Source organism: Lactuca saligna, chromosome 8 (assembly GCF_052625555.1).
Source record: "Lactuca saligna cultivar CGN05327 chromosome 8, ASM5262555v1, whole genome shotgun sequence".
Classification (NCBI taxonomy): Eukaryota; Viridiplantae; Streptophyta; class Magnoliopsida; order Asterales; family Asteraceae; genus Lactuca; species Lactuca saligna.
In genome coordinates, this window is record NC_136424.1 from 30,675,280 (window position 1) to 30,688,474 (window position 13,195).

A 13,195-nucleotide genomic window follows, 5' to 3' on the forward strand; every position below is an offset into this window, starting at 1 on the left:
CGTGTGCTATTTCTTATTTCAATCAAATCATATTTTCCTCTAATCAATCCGTATATACACGAGTGATAATCTAGTTATTATTTATAAGTTATTTAAAGAAAAATAAGACGTAGTCGTTAGGGTATGTAAAGATTCCAAAATTCTGTGACATAGAACATAGAACAAGTCACGTTTCTTTGTTTGGTCTCTAATTCCTTTCGCTACAACTACAAACCGATCTAAGTAGATGACCACCAAGCCCAGATCAAGACCGGCCCAACAAAGCCCAATTAGTCCGGTCCGAAAGTCCAACTCTAGAGAAGCTGATTCCTTTTAGATCAAATTATTGGAAAGCGCATAATGAACGACTTACTCAAGATAATTATACACAATTCATCATTCCAAAATCTTACATCAACCCACAACTCACCTTTTGGTAAACAAAAAGCAAACAGTTTTCCGGTGGATTTTCATGCACTAGACATCTGAACCACCGGCCTAACACACTTAGTGTGCACTTCATACCCACAATCGATGCACTGGTAAGCCCAGCCCGAACCTTGCTCATCACAATCACAACATATGAACGGCCCCCCACCATTTTCTTGAGACACCAACGTGAGTTCATGGCGATGGCCTGCATGTATCTCCATGCTCGGAAGATTCTTCGCATCCTCATCCATTTGCTTCTCCAATAGCTTCACCCTCGCTTCTGTAAAAGGATAAGCTTCCTCTTCGTATAAGTTAATCAGAGATCTCCCATTCTTCGTTACAGTTTTTCCATCTGGACCCAATATGATAAAAGTTGGAATACCCGTGATATCAAAGTATTTGGTCAGCTCCTTATTGATCGGGTCCCCAAATGGAAGTGCTAGCCATGGCATTACGCTGAAAGAAGATTCAAACTCTAGCTGATTGTGATCAGTTGACACGTAGATGATTTCAAAGTCTTCTTGTTCACTTAGTTTTGCTTTTATCTTTTGGTAAATGGATATCAACTTGGGAGTGAATTTGCGACTTGGGAGACACCATTGTGCTGAAAAATATAGCCCGATGGTTTTGCCTATCAAGGAAGATATTAATACCTGCATGCATGGGGGGTTAATTAATTATCATAAATGTGTAAGTTCATATATAGAAACTCGATATATTCAAACACTTTTATATATAACCACTAAAGAATCACTTATAGATTAAACCCACCTTTTTGGATGCCGAATGAGCCAAAAGAAAATCTCTATCATGATTCATAAGCAAATTCGACAGAGTTTGTCGTTCATGCTTCTCCTTTTCTTGCTTCAACAACTCATCCAACCTCTGTTTTGTAAAAGGATATGCTTCAACACCATAACGATAAATCAACTCAACTCCATCATGCACAATACCTGCATCATGATCGGGTTGCAAGATGATCAAGCATGGAATCCCCTCAACGTCAAATCTGTTGTTCAATGCCTTTTTAGTATCCAAATCAGAAAACGGAATCGCAAGCCATGGCATGTTTGATTGATAGTAGTTGTTGAATGCATTCAAGTCTTCATCGGATGAAACAAAGATGATCTCAAATGCTGAGTCTTTTTTCGCTTTGATTTGTTCGTATACTTGAATCAATAGTTTGGTAAAACTTTGGCATTGTGGATACCAGTTTGCTGAAAAGTAAATGCCAACGATTTTGTCGTGAAGGTCGGAAATTTTAATCTGAAATATGGAGATATATATTGTAAGGTGATATTGTCATATTTGTACAACTACTAGTGGGGCAATTTTATCCAAGAACCTTAGAATCAAATAAATATCTCTACAATAGTATATGATGCCCTCATCTTTTGAGGTATTGAAGGTGCAAATAATGCAAAGGGTAACCCCACTTCTGAGCAAATGAAAGGGATAGGCACCTTACATTTATGGGCCGGATTCCACTTATGTAAATGTTTCATATAAATTTTGTAGGTTGATATAAGTTTTTTTGTGTTGGAATTAAAGGTACCATAAAGCATGCGTGATGTACCTGTTTGAGTTTAATGGGACATGGTTGCCCTTTTAGTGTTTTATATATGCTTTTGTCACAACAACTACATCATATATATCACAAAAATATATATTAACTTGTATCCGTTGCTAAATACAGTTTGCTATGGCATGGGAATATTAATTAGCTGTTTGTGACTCTTAAACTTAGTCCACGTGGAGTCTTTTATTTTTTTTTTTTTTCCTTTTACGTACACATGAATACATGAATCCATGATATACTCAAGTTGAGTCAAATGTGTGTTATGTTCATGAATAAAACTGGAAGGATATGTTCATAATCCAAGTGTACATGATCTTTGAAGTTTAAATTTTTGGAACTAGAATTATAAATATGCGATATGTTAAATTTACTCTTCAACAATCACTCGTTTTATTTTCGAGATTCAAAATTATAAACATATATTAACTTCTTAATTTCCCGACTAACAATTTGTGGACGATTTATGTAATTAAAAGATATACAATTACATGAAGCTCATATATAACTCAACACGCAGTGTCAAAATCATATATATAATCAAATAATTTATACGACATATTAGTACATGGGAAATATTATGGTGCAGATCTACTCTCGTCAGTTCAAACTTTATCTTTGTCTTTTCTTTCTTTTTTTTAATTTTTGAAAAGAGCAAAAAAAAAAAAAAAAAAAAAAAAAAAAAAAAAAAAAAAAAAAACTTGTTTCCTTCGAACATCCATAACTAGATCTAAAGAAAAACATTTGGATAGATAAGACTCGTTTAACTTAAGTTTTACACAAAAATGATTGTATATTTTGAACTAATTATATAAACAGCTGTTTTAAAAAATATATGATGAGCTGAACGATTACTTTGGCATGCACTAGAAATTTTAGAGAGAGAAATAGAGGGGGACCTGAGCTCCGGTGGGAGAGAGAAGAAAGTCACGGTCATCGGTGGCGAAAAGAGATAAATATATGTCGCGGCTGACGATGGTTGTGGTGTCCGGCGACGTCGTTGTGTTGATCAACGATAGCTGCTGCGTCATCTCTCTCTCTCTCTCTCTCTCTCTCTCACTTTCTCTCTCTAGGATACAAGAAGAACAGTAACATATAGGGAACCAGGTGTTGAGCTTCAAGAATCTGTGGAGTTTATATTTTCGTGTAGCCGTACAAACTTATCATTCACATACAACATTCATAAAACAAAAAGTAATTTTATTTAGTAAATAGATCGAACTTAATTGAGCCTTAATTTAATATATATTTTACATTTAAATATGTTATTATTTATTATAATGATTGTTTAGCTACTCAGATTAAAATTTGTTTTATTCAAATTAATGATATAAATAAACATTTTACGTGAATCGTATATACAATCTAAGGTATACCTTATATAAAGAAATATTTGACATTAATGTTGATGTCTAAATAATTTTAATTTTAATTTAAATAGAATAATAAATTAAGTAAATTATCACAGCCAAACACGTAGCATTTTCTGTTTCTCTTACGGTGTGATTTCCTACACCAAATATGCATCAAGGGTCATGCTGCAGTCAGTTAAATTCCATCTTTGCCCTTGTGAATGTTTTCGGATTCTCTCCCTTGTTTCCGGAGTTTTTGTCATAATACAAAAACGACGGAAATAACTATTTTCCAAATGTAATTTCAAAAATATTTACCATTTTGGTATTTTTTTTTTTCATTTTTCTTTACCTTTAAGTTTTTTTAGTTTAAATATTCGATTTTTCTTTTCATCTTTTTTTTTTTTTAATCTTTTTTATTTCTGTTTTTATATCCGTGTCCAACTCGACTCTATTTTTATATATCAAAATATAGTAGAAAAATGGAACAATCATATTTCATCTCCAAAATTATTATATTTTTTTACACAAGATATATTTTGACTTGTAACTTATATAATATCAAAAACATCATTTCTATTAATTATATTTCGCTTTCTTTAATATACTATGTAGTGATTAAAAGAAGCACGCATGCATGTGTTGATGGTGCAGAAAAGCCGGTGGTATAAAAACAGTGAAATAACAAGCAAACAAAATAAATGAATGTATGGAACAATAAATTGCAAATAACATAGAGAAAGAAACAAAGTAGTTAGGGTTGATTTTTTTTTTTTTTTTTTTTTTTTTTTTTTTTTGGGGTTAAAATGAAGGTGTTTACACCTAAACGTAAGTATATAACAGTGTCATATTCATTATATATTTCTAACAAATATGTATTATATTGAGGGTAGTTTTGTTGAGATCTTACACATCTTGGAGGAGTACTTAGGGTTTAATCGATATATTAAGACAAGAAATTACTCAGTATCTTCTTTATGGAAAGAGGTTGTTCATTACATTATAGACAGTTCTGATGTTACCTCTAGGTGGTGTAAGAAAGTGTTTAGTAAGGTAGATATCTTTATTTGGAAGACATATTTAGGTAGATTTCTAACAAGATCTAATTTTTCCATAGGGGTTAACTTACCTTTAGATCTTTTTACGATGTCTATTGTAGCCACTGAAATGGAACATCATGTGTTTGTGATTTTCCTTCATGAATCGAGGTCAGGCTTTACTCCACAACTGGTGACTCGCCATTTTGACTAGCTGTAACGTCCAAAAAATCCAAAGAAAGTTTTTTGTTTTAAAGTAAATTAGAACTATCATTTCAATTCCATCAAAAGGTAATCAGAATATAAAGTGTAATCTCATCAAAATATCAGAGTATATGAAATGTAATCTCATAAAAGCATTAGAGTAAAATATTAATAGAAAGTGTGGAATCTCTGGAGGATCCAATGCAATCAGTTCGGGTTGTTACCTTTGCTATCAGAAGTACATGAAACAGTTAAATTTAAACAGTAAGCATAAAAATTAATGAGCTGCTCAAAATACCGCATACAACACATAATAAAGGGCCTCGTCCTAAATAATGGGCCCCATCTAGATAATGGGCCTATATAAGCATACTAGCAAAAAGTCACAAAGACAACAAACATACAAATGACACCCTATGTCTAATCATAGTATACTGAGAAGAAACACCTCTTAGTCAGTCATCAATCACCACAACTAGCAGAAAAGTAACAACCGGTACAAAACCCACCTAAATAAGTGATCAAATGTCAACCTCGACCTATAACCCAACTCTAATATTTGACCTAAAGCCAAACATAGTTAAAAAGTCAAAAAAAAAAATCCATTACAGGTCAAAAATCGCGACATGCTTTTAGAGAAGTGCACTGTGCCTCGATGAAAGAAAAAAATGTCAGGTTTAGAGCTCAAAACAGGTGGGGTTGAGAAAACCCTAAAAGCACCCGCATCCAGCAAAAGTTTTCGTGCTTTAGCCATCTTCAAAAGGGATTTTGACTTAATCTATTAAGTTATTTCCTCATGTTTTAGATCTAGACTCTAACAATGTTCAAATGACAACATCGCTTGCATGAATCAAAGAGAAAGACAGTGCTACTAACATTTCAGCTCAAAATGGTCAAAATAACAATCCTAAGTGTTTAGAATGAGCTGGAGTCATATCAACTCCTAGATCATCACAAAAATGGGAACGAAAGAGCATAAAAAGGACCATACACAAGATCTAACAAATAGAAAGGAAAGGTTGGAGCTTTTTATTTACAAAAGTAAAGAAAATGTGTGAGCTTTATAGAACTTGTAGCACCTAAAATTTTAGCCCAACTTTTTTCATTTTTAATTTACCAAAATTAAGGTTTCACAAGCCAAGTTATCAAATACATAATTATCCAAAACAACCAGTACTAAATCTCCCTGCGAGTGTGTATAATCAAACCTACGCCTTACCACGATACTCGAAAGTACCTGCCACATAAAAATCAATAATTGTAAGCACGAAGTTTTGTGAGTTCCCTAAGATACCACATACAACAAAACATAAATAAAAAACTATGGGTTATCAGACAACTATCCCAACCATATATTGACCATTCCAAGATCTCTTAACCCATAAAGTCGTTGGCTTTAAGCTTTTGCATGGCTAGCAAGGACCCAATGCAACAATCTTCAACATCTAACACACTATAAATTACTTTACTCATGCATGAGCTAAAGGGGATAATCAATCAACCATTTTTATGAATCTATAGGTCCTAAAATCCATGAATGGACAACCACAATTCCCTAGAGTGCTCCAAACTCATAAAGTTTCAATCTTGGGGACAAAAGTTCATAAAACCCCAACCATGAAGATCTAATGAAAAGCTTGCCACGGTATAGACTTTATACATGAAAATGATGCACAAAGAGGAAAGGTTTCTGGATCTACAAGCTTTCTAGCACCCACTCCTTCATCTCTAGTATCCTTCTTCCACTAAAAGCACCAAGAACACACAAAAAGCTTGAAAAACTCACACAAGAAACTTAACTCAGAATTAGGGTTTAGGGAGGGTTTGGTGGCTGATAAGGATGATCAAATGAGGATATCATGTTCTTTAATTAGGGGCAATCCTCTTTAAATAGGGGCAATCCTTGAAATTACGGTTTGAAGTATGGGCTAGTACGCCCAACGTACTAGCTGATTATTCGCGACTCTCATGTTCCATGAGTACATTGCACATACTCTTACGTATGCCCGACGTACGACCAAAATCACAAGCCTTTTTCTTCAAAGGACCAAACGTTCCCCTTTTGATAAAGATACAAGAAATAATAAATGTACTTGATATCGGGATGTTACAATTCCCCCCCCCCCCCAACTAGAGTCAGACTTCACCCTCAAAGTCATTTTACGGAAATAGCTCAAGATATTACTCACGCATCTCGGACTCGGGTTCTCAAGGTCTTCACTTTCTGGTCCATAATTACCACATGCTTCTCAATGTAGTTCCGGAGATCATCGATCTAAATGTCCTCTAAAGGGACCACAACTATATCGTCATATATACACTTCCTCGGCTAGGAAACATGGAAGTTATCATGAATCTATCTCAGCTCCTCCTATAGCTCCAATCGGTAAGCCACATTACACATACGGGTCAATACTCGAAAAGGACAATGAACCCGGGGCCCAATTTACCCCGCTTCCTAAAGCGGATAACACCCTTCTAGGGTGATACCATCAGAAGCACTAGATATCCCACATGAAACTCTAGCTTAGAGTGTCACCAATCCGCATAACTCTTCTAGTGACTCTGTGCTATCAGGAATCTCTATATGACCTATTGTATAAGCTCAGTCGTCTTGAGCACTACCTCCGTGCTCCCTATGACCCTATGTCCCCACCTCGCCCCAAAAAATTGGAGTTTGACATCTCCTCCCATATAGAAGATCGGATGAGGGCATACCAATACTGGCATGATGGTTGTTATTATAAGAAAACTCAACCAACGGAAGATAGGAGTCCCAACTCCCACCAAAATCATTGACATAGGCACGCATCATATCCTGGAGTGTCTGAATAGTTCGCTCGTTCTACCCGTCCATATGTGGATGATATGCAGTACTAAAATGTAGTCGTGTCCCTAAACAAATAATATCATATATGGAAACATATAACATTTAACACATAAAAGCATTTTAGGCAACTTTCCTAAAATAAACTAGTGCTCATGTCTAAAACATAACAGACATCTATCCCAAAACTTCACTTAGCATTTTAAGTTTAAGTCTAGAAATCCTACAAATTCCTAGTTCGCTTAAACTAATGCTCTGATACCAACTGTGACATCCCCAAAATCTCGGCCAAAAAAGACCGATTTTCATTTATGCTTTTAAAATAATTTCAGAGTAAATCATTTTGATTTGAAAGAGTTGTGGAATTTGTTCCCAAAACCAAAACGTGATAAAATAATATTTACCAAAGCATTTCATAAAAGAAATGTATTTTCATTATATAATCAAAACTCGGGATGTCATGTTCCGATACAGACCATAAATCATAAACGATAACATTACAAGTCATTCAACAAATATATACATATACAGACTTGTAAACAAAACAACTTGATGGTTCATCCATCTTATGCCCTTGCGCAACTTCCTGTAATACAAATAAAACTGAGTGGGTCAGGCTTGGGAGCCTAGTGAGCATATAGGATTTTCAACCCACAATAAATAATTATATTTAATTCCACCAATCAACAATAAACCAATTACTCATTCCCGTTATTCTCACTTTACGTCCCTAAAACAACTAACACAAGGGACCTAGTCTTAGAATATTTCATCGGGGAAACAACACATGCATTCGGGGGTTTCCCGGCAATATATGTCAAATAAGGAAACCATGAGGGGGATGGAGTACAGCGAATGAACACCCAAGTTCATTAACACCTACAGGTGGCGAACCTGCTAGCGTTCCACAGGACTGTCTAGAAAAGTTTGTGGTCATCATCTAAACTCCGCTAGATGACTGAATCAAAAACAACATCGAGGCCTCTCATATGTTTATCACACGTCAACTATATACCCATGTTCTACCCGACATATTAGTAGATAAAAATATATATTTTTATACATGGTTTAAAACCTGTATAGCATTCTCATTCAATACATATTCCAAAACAACAGATGAGATACATACACATAACACGTATTTCATAGAGAATAAATCGTATCTATGAGATAGAAGAAAGTGAATATACATTCACGCATATAACAACAAAATATACACATAACACGTATTTTATATTAAATACTTAATAATTATGCGTTAGAGGAAATTAACAACACACTCACTTGATCAGAAGATGATCGGATAGCACTACGGCTTATAGAAGTAGTATTCTTCGGAAGATCTGGAAGATCTTCACAAAAAACGAGCTCTTCGCGGGCAGAGCTTCGGCTCGGGAATTGCACTTCTTGGGATCTTCGGGGCTTCGGGACTTGCTTCGGGGCTCGGGAATGATACCAGGGCTTCGGGATAATTCTTGCACGAAAAACGATGCAAAAACGCGAGAAAAAGGGAAGAAATGAGCAAAGAAGTCGGTTGCCCTCGACACCCTTTTATAGGGGATGGAAGTCTGAATTACGCTGGGCGTAATATGAGATTACGTTGGGCGTAATGACGATAGGGTCGCTGACTTCCCCCGTGGAGAATATCGGATAATATATATTTAAATTAAATATCGAAAATATTTAATAAACTTCAAAAATTCATATCTTCCTCATATGAACTCCGTTTTCGACATTCTTTATATCCACGTGTAGGTGAGACTACGATCTACAACTTTCGTTTAGACTCCGTCAGCTAATTTTGAATTTATTTTTATTATTTATTTTTAGTAGGCCGGGACAGGAAAACTCCGTTATAAATTCATAACTTCTTCATCCGACGTCCGTTTTCTCCTATCTTTTTATCATTTTACTACTATTAACAAGACCTTCGATTCTCATTTAGATTGTTTTGGCTAAAAACCGCTCGATCTCAAATCGAGTATTCGGGCTGCATACTGCTAAGTCGAAACTTCAAAAAATCATAACTTCCTCATACGAAGTCAGATTTCGGCGTTCTTTTTATGCACGTTCTCGGTTTAACGAACTCTATGAGTTTCGTTTAGATCATTAAGACTAAATATTGCTCTAACGTAAATTTCACTTTTTACGTTATTCAGCGTTGTCGGTTCTGTCGCGAAAGTTCGACAGGTCATAACTTCTTCGTTATAACTCGGATTTCGGCATTCTTTATATCTTCGGAATCCTTGTTTCGACCACTACATCTTTATGCAAAGATATAGGGATTATCCCACACTTCAAATTTGACGCTTATATTGTTCTTAATTCATTAAATTATAATAATTAAGAAAATAAACACATAATTCACATAATTCACATAATACTCAAATATTTCATCATTAATACTTCAAAAAGAGTTACAAGGGTTAACCTAGACTATTACATTAATGATAATGCCTAGCCTGGAAACGCGGGCGTTACAATTCTCTCCCCCTTAGGATGATTCCGTCCCTGGAATCACACATCAATAAACAAATGCGGATAGCGACTCAACATGTCACTCTCCGTTTCCCACGTGCGATTTGGCCCATTCAAATGTTTCCAATGGGCAAGCACTAATTCGACCATCTTGCGTCGAAGCTTCTTAGTCTTTCGGTCAATAATTGCCTCTGGCTCTTCAATTAACCTCTTGTTTTCATCAATTCTCATTTCAGAAATTGGAATTATATCGGGAACTTTTCTCGTGAACTTCCTCAAATAACACACATGAAAAGTGTTGTGAATTCCATTCAGTTCTTCGGGTAATTCGAGCTTGTAAGCTTGGTTCCCAATTCTCTGAAGAACTTTAAACGGTCCAATAAACCTTGGACTCAACTTTCCCCTTTTACCAAATCTTATAAGTCCCTTCCACGATGAGACTTTAAGCAAAACCAAATGTCCAACCTCAAAAGTCATCGGTCTTCGCTTCTTGTCAGCATAGCTCTTTTGACGATCCTGAGCTGCTAACATTCATTCCCTAATCACTTTCAACTTCTCAGCAGTTTGATCGACCATCTCGGGACCCATAAACTGTTTTTCCCCAGCCTCAAGCCAACAAGACGGCGTACGACACTTCTGTCCGTACAAAACTTGATAAGGTTCCATCTTTATGCTCGAGTGGAAACTATTATTGTAGGAAAATTCTACCAAAGGTAAATGTTCATCCCAATTACCTAGGAATTCCAAGGTGCATGCTCTCAGCATATCTTCAAGTGTTTGTATTGTTCTTTCACTCTGATCATCAGTCTGCGGATGGTAAGCTGTACTTAAACACAACTTGATACCTATTTCCTCTTGTAGACTTTTCCAAAACCTTGAGGTGAAACGGCTATCACAATCCGATACAATCGTTAACGGAACACCGTGAAGCCTCACAATTTCCTTCACGTAAGAATTTGCAAGCTTTTCCATAGACCATTTCTCATTGGCTGCTATGAAATGCGCACTCTTAGTGAATCGATCAACAACCACCCAAATCATGTCGTGACCATTCTTTGTTCTGGGTAGTTTAGTGACAAAATCCATTGCAATGTCTTCCCATTTACCCATAGGCACAGGTAAAGGTTCTAAACTCCCGTATGGTTTCTGATGTTGTGTCTTGACTCTCGCACAAGTCACACACTCGGCCACATACTTTGCAACATCAAGCTTCATCGTTGGCCATCAGTAGTAGGGTTTCAGGTCCCTATACATTTTAGTGCTATAAGGATGAATCGAGTACATGTTTTGTGAGCTTCTTCCATCGGAAGATCTCTTATTCCTCCTGACTTAGGTACCCAAATACGATCTTGGAATACCTTCAGTCCATGACCGTTTGTACCAAACACCAACTTTTTGCCCAAACGTTCCTCCTTTCGGTCATTTTTCTTAGAAGCTTCTTCTTTAGCTTTCTTTATACTCTCCACAATTGTCGAGACAACTTCAATTCTCAACGCTCTTGGCCTCCTTCTTTCATGATTGACTTTCCGACTGAGAGCATCAGCAACAACATTAGCTTTACCAGGTTGGTAAAGTATCTCACAGTCGTAGTCCTTGAATAACTCTAGCCAACGTCGTTGCCTCATATTTAACTCTTTCTGATTAAAGAGATATTGGAGACTCTTATGATCAGTGAAAAGTTTGCACTTTGTGCCATAGAGGTAATGCCTCCATATTTTCAGAGCGAAAACCACTGCTGCCAACTCCAAATCATGAGTCGGGTAATTCTTTTCATGCTCCTTTAGTTGTCGAGACGCATATGCTATCACTTTTTCTCTTTGGTTCAAAACACAACCCAATCCAACCCCAGACGCATCGCTATAAACAACGAAGTCTTCAACCCCATCGGGTAAAGAAAGTATCGGTGCCTCGCATAGCTTCTTCTTTAGCTTCTCGAATGCTTATTTTTGCTTATCGCTCCAAGCATAAGTAGCTCCTTTGTGGGTCAAAGCTGTTAATGGAGTAGCAATCGAAGAAAAGCCTTGGATAAACCTTCGGTAATATCCGGCTAATCCTAAAAAGCTTCGGATCTCCATGGGACTTTTCGGTTGTTCCCACTTCATTACAGCTTCAATCTTTGTTGGATCAACCATTATCCCTTCTTAGTTGACCACGTGACCCAAGAATTGGACTTCTCGAATCCAAAAATCACATTTGGAGAACTTTGCATACAGCTTCTCCTTCTTCAAGACTTCCAACACTTCTCGCAAGTGTCTGCCATGCTCCTCTTGGCTTTTCGAATAAATCAGAATGTCATCTATGAACGCTATCACAGATTTATCAAGGAACGAATTACAAACCCTATTCATCAAATCCATGAATGCTGCTGGAGCATTGGTTAGTCCAAACGACATAACCAAGAACTCATAGTGTCCATATCGTGTTCTGAACGCTATCTTCTCGATATCTTACTCTCTTACTTTTAGCTGATGATATCCTGACCTTAGATCGATCTTCGAGAAATAGCTCGAACCTTGCAATTGATCAAACAGGTCATCAATCCTCGACAACGGATATCTATTCTTTATTGTTGCCTTGTTCAACTCTCTGTAATCGATGAACATTCTCATACTTCCATCTTTCTTCTTTACGAATAACACCGGAGCTCCCCAGGGTGATGAACTAGGTCTTATGAAACCTTTGTCCAATAACTCCTGAAGTTGCATCATCAGCTCCTTCATCTCCGTCGGTGCTAATCGATAAGGTGATTTTGCTATTGGCGTGGTCTCTGGTAACAAGTCTATTCTGAACTCCACTTGTCTATCAGGTGGTAATCCAGGAAGATCTTCGGGAAATACTTCCGGATAATTACACACCACTGGAATACTCTGCATCACCTTCTTTTCCTTCTTAGCATCAATCACGAATGCTAAATATGATGTACATCCCTTGGTCAAACACTTTCTAGCTTTCATTAGAGAAATGATTCTAGAATTTACTCTGCGTTTATCTCCATACACCATAAACAATTCCTTCCCAGGTGGGTTTACTTTAACTATCTTCTTCTTGCATAATATTTTGGTGTCATTGGTGCTAAGCCAATCCATTCCCAGAACGACGTCGAAACTATTAAGTTCGATAGGTAATAAGTCCTCGTGAAACTTATTCCCATTCAATTCGATTAAGATGTTTTTCATGCGATGGCTAATAGGTACAAACTTGCCACTAGCAACTTCAACTAATAAAGCATTATCTAGTCTATCAACAGACAAAGCTAGTTTTCTACCAAACTCATGCGAAATAAAGGAGTAGTTGGCTCCAGAATCAAACA

At 36.5% G+C, this 13,195-nt stretch overlaps 1 protein-coding gene across 1 annotated transcript; it reads right to left on the reverse strand.

The window, feature by feature from the left end:
* Nucleotides 1-322: 322 nt before the first annotated feature.
* LOC145011784 (putative nucleoredoxin 2) lies at nt 323-3,123 on the reverse strand. The gene is made up of 3 exons (XM_078970522.1): nt 2,887-3,123; nt 1,183-1,677; nt 323-1,064 (listed from the first exon to the last, which is right to left on the reverse strand). The coding sequence occupies exons 1-3, from the start codon at nt 3,016-3,018 to the stop codon at nt 450-452; spliced, it is 1,242 nt and encodes a 413-aa protein (XP_078826648.1). The 5' UTR covers nt 3,019-3,123; the 3' UTR covers nt 323-449.
* Nucleotides 3,124-13,195: the final 10,072 nt, after the last annotated feature.

Bases quoted from the DNA above. Each gene is read 5' to 3' on its own strand.
- LOC145011784 (XM_078970522.1), bottom strand. From the start codon at position 3,018: ATGACGCAGCAGCTATCGTTGATCAACACAACGACGTCGCCGGACACC. The intron at 1,678-2,886 runs GTCCCCCTCTAT...TCCATATTTCAG, and splicing joins TCTCTCCCACCGGAGCTCAG to ATTAAAATTTCCGACCTTCA. The intron at 1,065-1,182 runs GTGGGTTTAATC...CCATGCATGCAG, and splicing joins CTCATTCGGCATCCAAAAAG to GTATTAATATCTTCCTTGAT.